General features: G+C 39.3%; 1 protein-coding gene across 20 annotated transcripts in view; it reads left to right on the plus strand.

Moving 5' to 3' along the window:
* Nucleotides 1–19,173, plus strand: part of CASK (calcium/calmodulin dependent serine protein kinase) — a 199,529-nt gene that overhangs the window by 113,464 nt on the left and 66,892 nt on the right. For 15 of the 20 annotated variants that reach the window (XM_048493384.1, XM_048493386.1, XM_048493380.1 and 12 more), the window contains exons 11-12: nt 10,568–10,585; nt 17,155–17,276. In XM_048493384.1, coding sequence (XP_048349341.1) covers nt 10,568–10,585; nt 17,155–17,276 — 140 coding nt within the window. The remainder of the gene's footprint in view (nt 1–10,567; nt 10,586–17,154; nt 17,277–19,173) is intronic. The other 5 variants (XM_048493381.1, XM_048493391.1, XM_048493400.1 and 2 more) reach the window with 1 other exon arrangement.

A 19,173-nucleotide genomic window follows, 5' to 3' on the forward strand; every position in this document is an offset into this window, starting at 1 on the left:
TCAATGCAGAACAAAGATTCTGGGGAAATTTCTGGAATGTTCCTGCAGGGGGTGCATTTTTGGATGTATCAGCACCAAAATTTCAGGATATCATCTGGAGACTTTCCTGATGGGACCCCCCAAGTTTGATGCAGTTTGGTTCAGGGGGTCCAAAAGTTATGGACCCTCAAAAGGGTAGCCCCCATCTCGTTAGCAAAGAATAGGGGATGGGGCACCCCCTTTAAGGGTCCATAAGTTGGACCCCCTAAACCAAACTGCAGGGCCCCTTTTGCCCTAATGGACCAGGTTCTGCTGTATCTCTGCCATCTGCAAGATTGTTATATGGATTATGGAAATAATGTGTGTGAAAAGTATTCAGCTGCCTTTGAGAAGAACTATATGAATGCTACTGCCATACTATTTATGCATATCTACACATCTCTGCAGCATTTCCCATGTTATCCATTCAAAATTAGTACTGATCAATAAGAATTTAGCTTGTAGGGATAAATAAATCTGCAGTACATAATATCTTTCTATAGGAGTTTGTAACTACAGTTTTTGTTCTCTCTGCTTTTTGCTGCTGATTTTGTTCATTTATGTAGCCTACATACATTGTATAATTTGATATGCAGTTCATATACAGATAGATGCGGGTCTGTTGGTGCACAAATAGCATCAAACAGTGCATTCAAGTTTTAGAAAAAATGGTGTATAGAATCAGAAAATGGCTTGAAAATAATCAGGCTTGAGTCACACAGTAGAATAGCAACTTAAAAAGGGGACAGGGAGCCAAGTCAGAGCAGCGGGGTTAAGAAATTCTCAATCACCTCCGCTAGCCGTACTTTCAGAGTGTCAGTTTCATTTTTAATTTTTTTCTGAATGTCTCCTTTATTGGTATAATAAGTTTTTCAAACAGTTGCAATATAAATGATGTAAATACACATATATATTTCGCATGATGATACTGCTATCTAACATTATTAATAAAAAAGCTTCAATAAAAAACTAACATTGCTTCCAGTTACCTTCACCAACTATCTTCAATCTTATATATAATTATTTATAACTATTTATAACATTTCACAACCAACTGTAATGTTATCATTCTTATAATCTCATACAGTATAATCTGCTCATTCTTTCTACTCTAATTTGAATTCCATATCAGACTTGCATAAAATATAACACTTTAGCCAGTCTTACAAACTCCATGACTTTAAGTTGCCATTCTTACACCGTTGGAATCTTTGAAGTTTTCTAGTTCTTGGGCCAAACTATTCTTGCAGCGGTGGATAAATATTTAAACAGCTCAGTGTATCTCTTATCTTTCTTTGCATCTAAAATACCTAGCAAATACATTTCAGGCTTCATGTCCATCTTATTTAAAATCTTTGATTTTTCTTTGTGGATCTAGCCTTCCTGCATGTCCACCATTGATGAAATAGAGGATCTGTTTCTTCTCTGTATTTTCAGAACCTTTTTTCATCTTAACCAGCTTGTGAAGTGTTATGTACCACCAATAAAACACATTGTAATGATTCTCTTTAATACAGTAACTCTTCGTGAAACTTAAATCTTTGTCCATAATTTTTTCCAGGTGTCTTATAATTTTGTGCCCCACATTTCTAGCCCAACTAATCATATAATCTTCTACTTTCTCCTCCATATCTAAAGCTGTTGCAATCTTTAAAGATTTTTTACCTTTATCAAAACAATTCTTGAACTATCTGTATAACCACCAGTCACAATTTCTCCCTAATATTTTATCTACTCCTGTGACTTTAGTCTATATCCTAACTTTCCACTTTTTACTTGTTTTTCAATTGTATCTGAATACCTTATCCACTTATCCTTATCTTATAAATATCTTCCATGCAACATTTCATGTATTGAGACCCAAAGTGGCAGGAGGGGATGAAGTCTCTGTTTATATTTCTTCCAGACTCTTAACAAAGCAAACCTAACAGGATGATGGAGAAATTTCAGTTCTTGGTTGCTTGTATAATTCATGCTGTTTGCTTGACAGCAATACAAATGAAAAACTGACAGTTTTTTGTCTGTAATTTAAAAAAATTGTAGGAACACTGTGTGTATGTACTTGCTATTTATCTCATAATGTGATAAGGGTTCACATTTTAAACTTTATTTATATTGAATGGTAGATGAATTGTGGCTCCCTTTAAACATATTTCACCCAGACACCAAAGAATCTGTAGCACCATGTGTTAACAGGAGTACACTGTGGGTACACACAATGTGCCAGTATGTTCTTGCTAATCTTTGAATTACCTCCAAGAGAACTGTACGGGCAAGCATTTGTTGTCTCCATCTCATCACATTACACTTCTTTCCCTTGATACCTGGTTCTGGTCTTCACACAGTTCCTGTCAATATAAAATTCTTCCCTCTGGAATTGCAGGAGCTTTGTTTGTTTTCTAAAAATAAAACACTACATTTGCTCAGTTGGACTTCTGCATAGCACAATCAATTAGATGCATTATGCTCAAAGGGAGAAGTATTGGTGAGACAGTATTATAAAATTGCTAGCTTCAGCTTCCAAAATAAATTAACGTGGTATCTACAATGATGAGTATTGCAATGGAAGATGGGTGACATAGGCAGAAGGGCAAACAAGCAAAGAAAAGAGGCAAAAGTACAAAATACAGATGAGAAAGAATAGGAAGATCCAGGTAACAGTAAGGAAATGTAGCCACATTTGCTTTATTCTGAGATGTGGAGGTTGGAACTTGCACAGTTCCATTTTACCTTAAACCAGTTTCTGAAAACTATGATTAGAGTAACAGTTCTGGCTGTGCAACCCAGTTTCTTCACCACTATGGCTGTGGCATCAGAAGTCTCAGGTCTCATTTAACTAGATGTGAGAAAATGTCTTTCTTGTATTATTCCTTGATTTAGTGTTTGGGAAAAGAATTCAGAACTGAACATTTATATATGAGCATGTAACGTGTTTGCCTATTTTAAGAAGTACAGTCTGGCAAATTTGGGTAGATGAAATAAGTTTATTAGGCCATTAGTAACTTTATATTTAAAATGATCTGCTAATTAACCATTTGCATTGTGGATCATTTGTACTGTAGAATAAATACAATTTTGATTTAGCACCACAGAAGACAGTATATTCTGATGCCTGTCAGTTAAATGTATAATCAGTCCTATTTTCTTTTCTCGTAAGTCCTTTTCAGATGTTACATTTTGCCATACATCTGGAGAGAACATACATTGCCCCTTTCAGACACAACGCATGTAGCTTATTCTCTTCCTATGTGTGTCAAAATTTAACAATTGAAAAGGACCAGAATGCATGGCAGCTTGTCTCTAAAATTTAACTGCCTAAGTTTGCCACTAGGTGACAAACTAAAGTTTCTAGGCTCATTTACTGACAAGGCAAAATTTATATATGTACTACCTTTCACTGGATATAATATAAAATGGAGTCTTTACTGTACTTTCTTGTTGGATGAAATATCTATTCTTTTTCATTCAGTGTTTTTGTGGCAGATAATTGTAGAAGCCAGTCAAATATTGGTCCTCAGTTTGTTATAGAGGCAGACAGAGCAAGTCTTCAGAAGGTATTGTGAAACCTTCCAGTTTAGGAAGACTTTTGGCAAATATTTTCAACAGAATTAATTGCATTAATTAATGCAACAAAAGGTACTATATTTGAAAATTAGATTGTTTTTAAAGTTAATTTAGAAGACTTCCAAATCCTGCTTGTTTTCTAAGGATAGTCAAGGCCTACATTTTCCAAATTGTTGTCCAAGAGCACAGTTGCAAACAGAAGAGAACTAGAAGATGGAGGCCAGTAGAACTACCCTCAGTACAGAAGTACTCACTCACAGGACCACATTTGTAATTGCAATGAACTTGACATTCTCCCCCAAACACATACAACATTCTAGTTGTTAATGTTAAATATATAACTACACCCCTTTTAATTACCAGAATACGTCTGAGCATGTGGAGTTGTGTTTCCCAACCCCTGCTGAAATTTAGCCAGCCCTTGTATATCTGGATTGAGGAGAAGACCTTCCCTCTCTTGTTTCTCACTCTCTCCTCAGCATGAGGTACAGTAGCTCAGGCGAGAGGCTAAGATTGCCAAAGATGCCCAGGAGGAGACCGAGCTGACTGTGGAGAAAATCACCACCATCCCACTGTGAGCAGCTTGCTGTTTACCAGAGTAGCTGCTACTATGGAGGTTGTATTCTCTTTTCTTTGCACACAGCTTGCTGTCCTCTCAACAGCTGCTTGGGTGCTGGGATGAGAATGCAGAGCTGTGGAGGAAGCATTGCTGGAAAAGATGGGACCTTAACTTCCATCCCTGATGCAAGGTCCACTGGTCAGGAGGCTCCCATTCTACTGTCCTTGCAGCAGTGATCATTTGCCACCTGCCACCCACAGGCCCCACTGGGAAATGGTCTTGCCCACTTTCCTGCAGTGTTATGAGAAACATGGGAACATACCACATTGGGGAACAGTTATCAGAAGAGCCACAAATGGCATGTCAAAGAGCCATGTGTGACTTCTGAGCAAGTATTACTACTCTAATGACACGATGAACCTAGTTTAAAGTAAAGTGTGGAAAATTTCTTGGGTTTTGTTTTTAGACTGCTTATTATAAAAAAACCAAGTGAGTTGCAAATAGAAAAAAAACGCAATATAGGACAATACTACAATTATTATATTATAGATGATGTGATATTTGATGAAATCACCTTCTCATTTATTTCAATGTTGTCAATTGTTGTCAATTCATCTGCTGCTACAATCTCCCATAATTCTGCCAGATACTCTATTGGGGGGTGGAGAAATGTCTAGCCCAAACTGTTTTCCCTGCCACAAAAAATTAAATACTAAAGGATGAACTTCTAACCAGGAGATAATGGTCATTTTTACATGGGTTGTTAGCCTCAAGTTAATTGCTGTTAGGAAGCAGGTGTTTTTGCTCTTCCACACAGTGTTGTGGAGCATCCATGCAAGTACCAGGGTTTCACCAGCGTTTCCCAAATCTTTCTCAAACCTGCTTTGCTGGAGTGTTATGAGAAACACTGTGGTACAGTCAGAATGGCTGCTCTGCGGGTGGAGAAGTTTGGATTTTCCTGCTCTTATCCATCGGCAGCCATGTCTTCCCTGCACTGATTTTTAAAACAAACATCAGTTTTGAATTATGTCAATATACCATTACAATAATAAGTGTAACATGCTCTGCAAATTTTCAGCATTCTTTCAATAAGTAAGCCTCTAGTCCTTTCCTTTGTTGGAGATATAAGGGGAGAAGCATATTTCCTCAGTGGAAAGACCTAGAGAATTGCTGTTTTTTAATGAAAGCTGGACATTGGCTTAATCTGAGTGTTACAATGGTATGTCGGTGAGATGGCTAGGATTAGAGGCTGAGGGTAGGAATATGGCACAGAAACCTGCTATGTGGGAGATTAATTGCTTCTGCAATATATCAGCAGCTACACCAGCAATGAGGAAACCACTTGTATCTCATTCCTTTCCAAAGTATTGAGACAGTCGACTTTCCTACTCGTAGGTATGCATACAGTTTCTATCTCTTTCAGGCAAGTTTCTGTACCCATCTTTTTGTGTGTGTTTTCCCAGGCTTTGCATAGCCTGTCTCCTTGTTCAGTTTTTCTTTTTTTCTTCTTGTGGGTTATTTTTCAGATTGTAAGTGGATGAGTGGATACCATTGATCTTGATGCTTTCTTTTCAAATTGTAATAGCCTTTACCAACAAGTACCCAAAAAAGCTGAGATTTGAAAAAAGTTATAAAAATTGAGGTAAAGGTGTGAAATATCATTTGTATGTGAGTAACAATGAATAACAAACAAACTTTGTTTGTAGCAGGTTGGTTAGAATTTTATTTGTAAAACAATACATTATTCAAAATAACTTTGCGTCGTATATTTTCCTTTCTCCAGTGGTTCCTGTGGTGCTGCATTCTAGACTATTGGGCGAAGCACTCCCTTCTGCATGCAGGCAGGGCCATGAGCTTTTTCCTGACTCCAGCCTCTCTGCTTTCCTCTTTTGTCCAGTTTGACAAGCAAACAGCATGTTCTGACAATGCTCTATTGAGCAGCTGCATTCCAGTTTTCTATCAGAACCTTGGCGGGGGGGGGGGGGTTATCTTTCCTGTCTTTCCCCTTCCCTATTTTTAGTCAGTGGGGGTGTAGCATTTTTGACTGGCAAATAGCCCAGCTTCTTTGGATGCAATCTGCCCCACCCTAGAATTTACTGGGGTGAAGGAGTGGACTTTTAGAGAGCAAGCTAGCTGGCCCTCAAAAACAGCTGCAGTGGCAACCGCTGTTCTGATTGATCCTGGAGACTGACTGCAAGGTCCAGTGTTGGAGAAAGCCCTGTGTCTATGCCAGCTTAATGTTTGGACACCAGCCTCTTTAGCTGTGTCTAAACCTTGCTCCAAATAGAGGTGACAGGTACAGCTAAGGCAGCAATAGCAATGGCTGGTTTTGATGGTGGATGCAGTCAGCGGGGTGGGAGAGTATACCCCCACCCCCCATGTAGCAGTTGGATACCTGTAGAGGGCTTATGTGAGTTACTTCAGTTTTGTTGGGAACCGGGGGCAGTTGGGATCCAATTTGTTGGTGAAAACATGATTAGCCCTACTTTTTCCCATCTGAAGTATCTCAGCCATTTCTTTCTGGTGCTCTTCTTCTCATGGTCATAGCCAAAATGAAGCTCCAAAATGAAGATTTTAAAAACCCCAAGGCCTGTAAGACACACTTAGAACCAGAGGATATCCAGTCATCTGCTTCCATTTTGAGTCTCCCTACGGAGGAGAACCAGAACCCACTTTTCTGGCCTTTCCTCTATTTTTTGTTGTTTATTTTAGCAAAGTTGTGTCAAGGCAGCATCAGATACACTTGCTATATTGAAGGTCTAAGTTCCAGTCCTTGTAGCGGACCTTTTTTCTCCACATCATTCAGTCAGTCTCTGAGGGTCTCCTAGGGGATTCTGGTAAACAGATTGAACTGGTATTCAGAAGGATCCTGAGGCTTCAGCTGGAAACCTTTTTCCTCTTCACTGCAAGAGATCTGTCGATTACTAACTCAAATGTTCTAGTAATCTAGAGGATAAATTAGACACTATGTCTCTAACTTTGGTCACAATCCAGTTGTCGACTTGAACCAGACCTAGATACTGGGAAATGGACATCTCAGTTCTTCCCAAGCTGGCTTTGGGTCCCCTTACAGAGGTAAGCTCTTTTGGGGCAGTCGTTGGACAACCACTTCATAAGAGTTCGAGGTATCAGGAAGGGGAAAACATTAAGAAGTTTGTTCTTTTAAAAAGTATAAATATAATGATAGATGGTGGTCTTTCAGAACTGTTTTCATAAGACCATGACTGGAAGACGCTAGGAGCTACAGAATGATACCAACATGGCACACTTTGGGATGTCCAGTGGGATGTCCTATTATTGTGTGTGTAATTATTTCCTTCATATATAACCCAGGTGAATGTGTAATTCTGGGATTGTCTTTTTTTTTCTTTTTTTTTCATAATACTTTTTATTAATTTCCTTCTTTAAAAAACACATTGAACATAAAACATACATGAAGCCATTGAAACACATAAGACCAACAAATATTAACATGTAACAAATGACCCACATTTACAGTTACCCAAACATAATCTATCCTACCCCAACTACCCATAACAATAACACATAATTCAATACATCTAAATCAAATCAGTTACTTCACTATTCTTTGGTAATTTAAATAAATTTCTTTTCTTATCTAGGCCCTTTCAATATCCCATAATCATGATTTTTATCCCGCGCTTTTATTGTGAAGTAACTGCCCTAGTACTTATTGCTTTTTTGGACTTCCCTGTTAAGTGACTGAATCCATTATTTATTTTCCCTTTAATAAAGGTATACAATTTATTTCATAATATAACTTTTTTTGCCAGATTAACTTATTGTACAATATAATTTTTGTAAAAAACCATTTCCCATTATTATATATTCTTCCAAGTAATCTTATCCTTTGAACTCTTTTCTAGATATATAATTAGCTTTCCCCAAGTTTTCAAAACTTTTCTTGTGGGAGTTCTCTTCGAAATCCTAAATTCGATAGTCTGTCCATATTTGGAGTATTCTTATAGCTTGGGTCATCCATTCTTCTTTTTTGTTGGTGAAGCTTCATTTTCTTCCATACTTTGGCTATCTGCATCCTTGCAGCTGTAGATATATATAGAAATAAGTCAATAATATTAAGGATTCCTGGAGATTTTCTTTATTCCTAATCCTAAAAAGATATATTTCATGGAGTTAGTTCAAATGATACCTTTGTTATCTTTTTTTCATTTGTTGTCGGTGTATTTCTTTTCCAGAATTTTTTGATTTTCAGGACAAGTCCACCACATGTGTAATAATGTTCCAGTCTCTTTCTTTGCATTTCCAACATGAAGTGATGAGTGGTCTGGATATATTTTTTGCTAACTAACTATAGGGTGTTAAATACCATCTGTGTAAGAGTTTCAGGAAATTTTCCCTCAGTTCTAAGCCATGGCGGAGAATTTGCACTGTGTATTTTCAAAAGATTCCTCCCAATCTTGATACTGTATATCATGTTTGAAATCTTTGCCCAACCTTAATCATAACTTCCTTCACATTTTCTTTTCTCTGTTTGTAGTAATATAAGGAGTTTATATAGTCTGGTTATTTTTTTATTTTTATCATCCATCAATATTGTGTCCTAGCTCAGTATTTTTTGCTTCTGTTTATTTCCATGTATTTTTTGTCTATTATCAGCTGTTGCCTTATCTTGGTCCTTAATATGTAAGGCAATGGCATTCTGCTTCTCCTAGTCTTAATATTTTCTCCTAATTTTTAAGTTGTGTTTCTTGATTATTCCATAGTAATATTCTTCTTTTGTAGGTTAGCCATGGTTTTATTATGTGCATTTTGAATTTACTTTGACAACTCTCTGTCCTTTTTTGGATACCCAGTGTGTGAAATTTTTTGCTGTAAAAGTTGTATTTATATCTTTCCCAGATTGTTATTAAAGCTCTCCTTATTATATGGTCTTTAAATTGTGTCAAATTACCTTTAATATTGGGTCATAAATATTCATGCCAGCCCGATATTTTGTTGAACCCTTCTAAATTAAGGAGTTCCTCGTTTTCCAAAGTAATCCATTCTTTGATCCATGTCAGGGCTGCAGCATCATGATATGTCTGTAAGTCTGGGAAGGAGAATCCTCCTTTAATTTTAGATTCTATTAAAGATGTGTATTTAATTCTGTGCCTTTTATTACTCCAAACGAAATTCAATAAATCTCGTTTCCATTTTACAATTGTACCTTTATGAGTTACTATGGGCAAGTTTAGAAATAAAAATAATATTTTAGGCAGTATCATAGTTTTAATTAATTCAATTTTTCCTGAAATTGACATCTTAATATTCTCCCATTGGGCACACTTTGGGATGTCCAGTGGGATGTCCTATTATTGTGTGTGTAATTATTTCCTTCATATATAACCCAGGTGAATGTGTAATTCTGGGATTGTCTTTTTATTATGCTGAGTTGATGTCTGTAGGGACTTTGCCAGGTCCTTCTAGAAGACAGAGGGGAAGTCCCTCTTACTGGAGTCAGGAAAAAGCTAACAACTCTGCCTGCATCCATGGGGAGATGCCTCTTCCAACAGTACAGACCTTTGTTGACCAACCTTTTTTCACTCATTGTACACCTTGGTAATGCATTTCCCTAAAATCATACCCTCATATTAGCAAACCCATTACGTATGTTTTTTCACCCACGAACGCACTGCCGTGTCCTCCTGAAGGTACATATACTCCAGGTTGGAAACCATTGGTATAGGCCAGGGGTAGGGAACCTGCGGCTCTCCAGATGTTCAGGAACTACAATTCCCATCAGCCCCTACCAGGATGGCCAATTGGCCATGCTGACAGAGGCTGATGGGAATTGTAGTTCCTGAACATCTGGAGAGCCGCAGGTTCCCTACCCCTGGTATAGGCTATAGCACCCTCGAACCACCAAGAATGGAAAATCATGGTAAATGAATAAAAATTGCCAGTCACAGCTATTTTTAGCCATTTTATAAGCCATAATAATCAATTCTACCATAATGCTACTGGTGCTGCCCTGCAGATGTAAACTTTTTGCCTAACCTTTCTAATAATTGAATCACAGGACAAAATTTTGGAATTAAAATTCTTTGTCTGGTACTTTGCTTGCTAAAAGGTATTGAGTTATGGGTCAACAATACGCATATGCTAACAGACTTTCCATACACTGTACTGTGTGCATTTGTGTTTCCACAGTATAATTGGTGATAGAGACACTATTTCTGTCTAATTTCAAAACTGAAGCACTGCTAGAAGAGTCAGGTGTTAAGCATAGTAATTTGTATTGCAAGGCATAGTCTTACATTTGGCCAGTATATTGAAATCTCAACTTTGTAAATTGTAAGATGTTGTGTGTTCATCTTATTTGTGGCTAAGCTAGTTTGCAGCTTTTAACTGCTTGTGAAAACTTCACGCTGTTTGTTGTTTGTCCAAATGCTGCCTTCCTGCTAGGACTTCTAGCCGCAGAAAGTAGGTATCCCTTTGTTTTCCTCTAAAGCTTTGCTGCTGTGTTTGGCTTTGCATGTTTAAATCTCTGCTTTTTTATAATTATTTCAGTTTCAGAGTCACATGTTTGTAATATAAAAAGACTAACACTAAAAATGAATCTATTCTCTGAGTCTAGACTTATTTATTATTTAGCAGCTTAAATATTGATCCAGATTACTTCTTTAGAATAGGAAATATTTGAAAGTTTATGCTTCAGATAGTATTTCAAATTATAATCCCTTCCCAAGTGAGAGCACAGTATTCTGTACATAGAGATATCCCCTTAGGGTGTGTTTCTTCTCTTTCCTTATCATGGAGCAGTGGTTCTCAACCTTCCTAATGCCGCGACCCTTTACTACAGTTCCTCATGTTGTGGTGACCCCCAACCATCGTACAGATGGAGAACACTGATGCAGAGAGTGTTAGGCAACCCCTGTGAAAGGGTTGTTCAATCCCCAAAGGGGTCCTGACCCACAGGTTGAGAACCACTGTCATAGAGCACATGGAACAAGTACAGTTGTGGGTAATGTGATGTCTTTGCCTCCTTTATCCCTAGCTAGCCTCAGGATCTGGATAAAGTAGATGGACAGAGAATTATTTTCCTCCCCATAGTATCAGAACTCAGGGTGCCCAATGAAGTATATGCAAATTCAGGACAGGCAAAAGGAATTCACTGTCAATAGACATAGTGAGGATTAGTGGCGTGTGTGTGTAAAGTGCTGTCAAGACACAGCTGACTCCTGGCGACCTCAGCAAGGGGCTTTCAAGTCCATTGATTAAGCAGAGGTGGTTTGCCATTGCCTTCCTCTGCAGAGTCTCCTGTGGGGTCTCTCTTCCAAGTACTGACCCTGCTTAGTTCTGAGGTCAGACAAGACCAGGCCATATCATGCTGCTTTTCCTCCCTGATCACTGGCATAGGAGGCTTTATAAAGAGATCAGACAGATTCATGGAGGGATAGTTCTATCAATGACTACGAGCCATGGTGGCTAACGAGAACTGCACATCCAGCATCAACCAACCTAAAGACAACATCAGTGGAAGGCCTTAGTTTCTATTAATTGTTAGTAACCACCACCATGCCCCCAGGGAGGGGCTACTGCATGAAACTGAATGCTAGACTAGGCGGACCATTCGTCTGATGCAGCAAGCTCTCTTTCTGTTTATAACTGACTTGTAGTGTGAGAAAGGGAAAGGTTAATATGGATATGGGATTCACTGTGGAATGAATCCTATGAATCAGATTCTCCTTTCTTCCACCTCTCCTTTGACCTCTGAATAGCCAGTCTTAGGCATTATGGGATCCTCATAAACAAAAACGGCACATTGCATCAGCAGGGGAAATTGGGTGAGATTGCCTCTACTTCCCATTTTTTACCAGCAAAGCAAGGTTTCTATTTGTAGAACAAAGTCCCCCCCCCCTTTCACTTCAGTGTCTTATGCTGCATGATATTTTATCCAGAAGGCTCCTCCACAGTTGCTTAGCTGCCGTGGGGAGGGGGGCACCGCGCCCCAGGCGCACGCCATTGGGGTCACATGGGATGGGAAATTGCTCCTTACACCCCTCCCTTTTCCCCTTGTCAAGCCCAGTGGAAGCTGCTGCCAGGTACCCCTGGCCAGCCCCGCCCTACCAGCCAGGGGGCTGGGTTGGGCTAGGCAGTGGCCCAGCCAGGCTGATTTTTCAGCTGGCTGCTCTTTGCAGGGCGGGCAGGGCCCAGCCGCAATTTTGCCCCCCTACGCCTTTGCTCCTCCAGTGTCCCTTCTCCTCAGCATTGGTCAGGGGTCAGAAGTTGCTACAGAAGGCAGGAAACCTGCCATTGCAAGCAACTTTTTGAGGGGGGGAGTTGTTTTTTAAGTATATAGTACAGTTAAAAGAAATTACCGTAGTAAACAGCAAATACTCTCTGAACATTTAATATCAGTAGAAACATTACACAGATTTTAAAAGATATTCTACTTATACTAATGACTGCATGGAATCTGCTTATTATATATATATCCATGCTTCATTATGCAAGTTTTCTAAATTTATTTATTTCAGCATTTATTGTGGTTAGCTTTGTTAGGTTTCTTCGCACTAATCTATCGTAATTAAAAAGTTTGAGGCAATATATTTTGGAACAGCAACAAAATGATACCAGCGTAAAACCTGAAGACCTCTATTTCCCAAATGTTAAGCAGGACCAACAGTGTTGTCCCTGATGAACAAGTTGTGCCGCACTTCTACAGGAAGCTGTTGCTCAGTCTTTGAGCTTCTTTGGGGAAGAACAGCACACACAGACGGGAGTGTTGGTCATAAAAAAACCTATCAATGTGCAGCAGTCATAGAAGCATGCTATATATACACGGTTACAGTCAGAAAGTGTTCGTAGGTCAGTTAGAAATCACAGTCACAATTGATAGATTATATAACACATACTGGTCCCAAAACATTTACAACTTTGTTAGCCAACATTCTGAATCATATAGAAAGCTGAAGCTATTTCTGAATCTGGAATATATTTAATGTGCATCTAGGCAACAAACATGGAGATTGCCATGTGTGCAGAAAATTTATAATATTGAATGTTTTGTACTGCTTATGAATATCAGTAAGATGGGCAGTCTTTGAGAGTCAGTGTGGTATAAGGGTTCTAGTGTTGGACTAGGAAGCTTACTGAATGATCTTGGGCCAATCATGTTTGCAACTTAATGTACCTCACAAGAATAAAATGGCAGAGACCAGAATGATGTAAGAAGTTTTGGCAACCCAAATTATTTTATTTTTTATTTACTTCATTTATACTCTTCCTTACTTCCCAGTCAGAGAATGACTAATAAGTTGATCTCAGCAGAGTCTTGTATTATCCCTGAGGAGGGATTCTCATTGCAGACAGCTGTTGACATTGATTGTGTGTACCTTGGGCTGGGATTCAGGGGCAGAATGACTGGTGAAGACTTTTTCTTTCATTTGGCATATCCCCAATGATAATTGGCCCCTTCCCTGGTTTTGATGTTGTATGTTTATATGTCTTGATTGAATTTGGGTGCTGTGTGGTTTCCGGGCTGAATTGTTTTATATATGATTTTAAATGCATTTTTGTGTTAGAATGCCAACATGAAACTTGGTATACGATAGGTCTAGCTTACCAATAGGTTCCTGTCTTTGCTGGTGGAAGTGGTATCAGACCTAGTATTGCAAACCTCAGGAGAATAGTCCTGCAGGCCTTCATGGGAGCCTCCTTTTTGGTCAGCCCCAGGACCTTAGGACTAGCACAGGACTATCGCAAGCTGTCTTGATCACAACACATACAAAAGGAGCCATACTTGATTTAATTGTTTATGCAGAGTTGTTTGGTGGAATAGATGACTATCTAGCCTGGGCATCATGGTCAGACTTCTGCCTGCTGAAGGTACAATGGACAAGACTACCCTTCACTGCAGTGATGGTAAACTGATTGACTGGTTATATATACCCTGCTTTTCTCCTCAATGGAAACCGGAAGTGCCTTCTGGCCCTCCAGTAAGGAAGATAAATTCCATGAGATTTCAAAATGCTCTGTGGAATTGTGAGAGCATGAATAAATAATAGCTCTGTGGAAAACATGGTTGATCCTGGAGTGCCAGGCTTTGGCACTTGATAGAGTCACTTCCCCTTGTCTTTTCTAACAGGAATCTGTTTCCATGATTTTCACGAGAGCTCAGCCCAGTGAACAGTTGGTAGATGTCTGGAACATTGTTGGTGAAAGTGTTTTGGCAAGTTGGGCAGACCACACCAAAGAGCCCACTTGAATGCCTATGAAGTGGTAGTGATGGGGCGATAAGGAAAAGTTCTGTGCTACTGTTGCATCCAGCTCAGTTGTTTATGGTGATTCAGCAGATGATGGTACCTAGGGCATGAGAATCCCAAAAAATATACTGCGTTAAGATTTAGCTATTTTTTATTTATCTTTATTAATGTATTTGTTCATTTGTTTACATAAGTGGCAATCATCAAAACATTTGAATATTAAAACAGCATTTAAAATAATCTGGAAAATAATTCTATAAATTTTTAAAATATGAAACACAAAATCAAAACCAGGAGGAGAGCTAATAACAATTGTTGGGGGTATGCCAAATGAAAGAAAAAAGTGTTCACCTGCTAGCAAAATATATCGATAGAGGGAGACAGACAAATCTACCTAGTGAACAAGTTCCAAAGTTTTGCCCCTACAACCAAGAAGACCCTTTCTTAGATTGCTACCCATGTAGCTTCAGATAAGCAGAGCCTCCAAAGATGACCTGAGTGAATGGATACGTTCATATGGAAGAAGGTGGTCCTTAAGGTATGCTGACCCCAAGCCATATAGACCTTTAAAGGTCAGTAGCAATATCTGGGCGCAGAAGCAAATTGGGCGCAGAAGCAAATTGGGAGTCAGTGTACATGGAACACAACTGGAGTAATGTGGTCCCTGCAACCCAGTGAACATTCTAATCACAGCATTCTGTACCAACTGTAGCTTCCAGACAGTCTTCAAGGACAGCCCTATGTAGAGCACATTGCAGTAATGTAATCTAGATGTTACCATGGCATGAGCCACAGTGGCAAACTCTTTCCTGCCCAGGAAGGGCCCCAGCTGGTTCACTAGCTGAAGTTGGTAAAAGGCATTCCTGGCCACTGCTGCCACCTGAATCCAGTAGGAAGTCTGGGTCCAGCAAAACTGCTAGACAACAAACTTGCTTCTGTAGGGGGAGTGCAGCCTCATTCAAAACAGGAGATATCCCATTTCCTGGGTCAAATCTTCCTACCACCAGTAGCACCTCCATTTTGTCAGGCTCTAAACCGTCTGGGGGCCATCATATCTACCGGACCGCTTCTCTCAGTTTGTCACCCGAAGTGTGCTGTGTTCAGGAAATAATCGACTCGTGATCCCTGGTCCAAAAGATATTCAGGCCCCTGCCTGGTGGAACTCTCCCTATTGGATCTGTGCAATTACATAGTGCCTGAAAACAGAGCTGGTCCACCAGGCTTATGGTTAAGGCACCAACAGTTTCCCAACATATGGCCTCCCTCTCTCCCACCCTTCTTGCCTTCCTGTTTTAAAATGATAATAACCTTCTGTTATTTAATATGATATTTTAATTGCCATCTGGTTTTAACGTTAGGGTTGTTCAATTGTTTTTAACTTTGAAATTTTACTAACATTAATATTGTTGGAAGCCTCCCTGAGCCCTCAATAATAATAAATAATAAACAAATAAATAAATAATAATAAATAATAAACAAATAAATACTAGGGTTAAGTTTATGTTAGCCCTCATCCATTCTAAAACTGCTTCTACCATTTCCGCACCCTCCCTGGGTTCTGTTGGATATGTGAGATAGAGCTGAGTGCCATCCATGTATTGGTGGCAGTTCAGCCCATATCTCTGGATGATTTCGCCCACAACTTTCCGTTGATGTTGAAAAGCATGGGAACCAAGAAAGAACCTTGTGGGACCCCATAGGACAGAGCCCAAGGGGTGGAGCAGCACTACACTCTGAAACCACCTTTGAGATAAGACTGAAACCATAGCAGAACAGTGCCTTCCGGTCCCAACGCAAAAAGGTGGTCCAAAGGGATACATACCATGGTGGATGATATCAAAAGCTGCCAAGAGGTCCAGGAGAATTAGCAGGGTCACACTCTCCATCTATGTGGAGCTCATCTAGAAGGGTAATCAAGGATTTTTCAGGCCTGAAACCAGATTGGTATGGATCTAAGCAACCTGTTTCATTCAGGAACCCCTCTGAGATTTAACTGGGGATCATGAGCGTGGCTTTAATTTTAATAAATAATTTTACATTTAATAGTAATACTATCAAAATTTGCTGCTGACTTTTTAGCACATAAAACATATTGTATGTAAAGCACTTTACTATCCTCAGCTTATTCATCTTCAACAGTGGTCCCCAGCCTTTTTGGTATAGTGGCCCACAAGTCCCAATTAATTTGATATGGAGGTCACTTGAAATCCACAAAGCATTAATAGTTCATTAGAACTGCAAGAGCCTGAGACCCATTTTCACAGGACTTGAAACCCACTTTTGGGTCAGGACCAACAGGCTGGGAAACACTGCCTGAATACATGTATTTTATAATGTAGGATTGAGTTCATGGTGGAACGTAGGAGTGAGTTCATGGTCTCCTGACAGCTTGAGGCAGGCTGAGGGGATAGGGAGATACCCAAGGATGATATCAGCTTCCAGCAGCAGTGTCAGAAACCCAGCAGTTGTCTGATGCATCAAGATTGCTGGCTGAAGAGGCAGGCGTGGGGGAGGGGAGTCCCTGAAAATGCAGGGGTGTGGTGGCTGAGGGGAGGAGCTTGCCTTCTGGGCCATGCCAATTAACTGAGCATGCTGGATTTTTTTTAAAAAAAACCCTTTATTGTATGTGCATTATCATTGCTTACATTTTGCATTTTAACAGTTACTCGACAAAAGCTGTAAATTGTAATGTTTAGGGGAGATTAATGTGAATAAAGAAATCTTGTTCCAGATTTTTGACTAAGACTCATTTCACTAAGTGATTTCTTGTTGGTCTGATTTTAGGAGCAGTTTCTCAGGTGTTGGACAGCCTAGAAGAAATCCACGCACTTACAGATTGCAGTGAAAAAGATTTAGATTTTTTACATAGCGTTTTCCAAGATCAGCATCTTCATACACTACTAGATGTAAGTATTGCTTATGCAAAATATTTAGATTGTGAAAAGATTTGAAACAGGTTTTCGTAGGTTTGGACAATTTCAAAATGTTTACTATTGTCAAAACTAAATTTACTGATAAATGTACACATTCATGGCACATGTGTGTGTTCTGCAACACAAGGAGAGATCAAATCAGATAAAATTCAGATTAACTATACCAAATCCCTAGTAGTATTTTCAGTTGTCCACCTTTAAGAGCAGATGCCTGTCTGTGAGCAAGGCTGTCGTACTTAAGGTATATACTCAGTGGGGAGGCTGATTTGGGGAATGAATGGCATGGCTGGGAATAGACCTGACTGCATTGCAAATAGGCGAACAGCCTATTGTTTAATTGGCTGTCTGATTATTGGAAAAATTTCCAATAGTCTCTCAATAATACAGAGACATGTGGATTGGTTCAACGAAGCACATAAGCTTTTATTGCAATAAAGCAGGACAAAATGCTGTAATCAGCCAAACCAATGTCCAACGAATACATTTCAAAAAGCCTCTTTTATATAGTTTTCAAAACAAGCTGTTTAACTTTGCAAATACCTGATTGGTTACATTTTGCTACCACCCAAGTGACTGCTGAAGATTGATCTGATGTCAGTATGGGCCACCCCCCGGGGCCAGAAGCAGGGTGGACCCCCCCCCCCCAATCTCTCATAGAGAAAAAGGGGTTGTCTGCTAACTGGCACCCATGTCGGGGAACCCAGGAATGATTCAGCAGGATCTGGAGCAGGACAGGGCAAAGAGTCAAGATAAACTCCCCATTTCCCCGAAAGTACACTTGTTCAGAGCATGATCACATCAACAATATGCATATGACAATTCTCACTTTAGGCTTGTCTTGGTTCCTTCTAATTGTTGACACTTAAAATCCTGGCCATATTTGCCTTACAGTCTAATGGTATCCTGGCACATTTGCCTACAATCGAATGCTTGTACCCTGGCACATTTGCCTTACAACCTAATGTTTCTTACATGATCACGACTGGCAAACAGCTAAACCAACTACACCATAGCATAAAGATCTTTACCATGTGCCTGAGTGTAAACTTTGTGGCTTGCTCCACCTCCTGTGGCAGCCATTGTAGCAGCCATTTTGCAGCTGCACCCAGAATGCTGTGTTAGAATCCCAAAGGTGCCCACAGCCTGAAACAAGTTGGGACCCCTGTGATACAGTATTCCTATTCCAATGGCAAGTTTGCTGAGGGTAACATTGCAAAATAAAAAGTTTATTAAGTGAGGTCATCAGTACCTAGAAGTAGAGTCTGAATCAGCAACTCCATATATTCAAAGGAAAATAGTTGTAGATATACCTTTATTCTTTGTCAAGTCCAGCAGAGTTTGTGTGGTCTGCATGAGATTTTAAGTCCAGTTTTCAGAAAATTAATCGTGAGAAAGTTACATAGATAAAAATTGTTGTGGATAACCTTCGGAGAATATTGAAAGAGCAAGATAAGAATTTACTAAAGCAATTAAATGTCTTTTATTTTTGCAGGGGGAAAATGTTCTTATTGCAGAAGGCCAATTTGGTATTTGTAAATGTATTAGAAATCCAAATATTGACCTTGCTAGGAGGCTTTCCCAGCTGTTGACTTTCTTGTGGTTTTTGGGTCTGTTTATGGCTAGACATAATGTAGAAACAGTATACTCCTTGTGGTCTAGATATTTTAATCTGAAAGTAAAGACAGTTCCAAGTTATAGATTTCATTTTCTACATCGGCCAACAAAATAATCTACATCCAACAACTTATCCTTCAATATTTTTTCATATAAAATACAGCACCTATATTAATTTCTATAATTAAGGAAATAAAAGACCACACTTGCTAGAGTAAAAGATTGTTGGACGTGTTTTGATGTTATGAATTACATG

This window comes from Sphaerodactylus townsendi, linkage group LG04, assembly GCF_021028975.2.
Source record: "Sphaerodactylus townsendi isolate TG3544 linkage group LG04, MPM_Stown_v2.3, whole genome shotgun sequence".
Taxonomy (NCBI): Eukaryota; Metazoa; Chordata; class Lepidosauria; order Squamata; family Sphaerodactylidae; genus Sphaerodactylus; species Sphaerodactylus townsendi.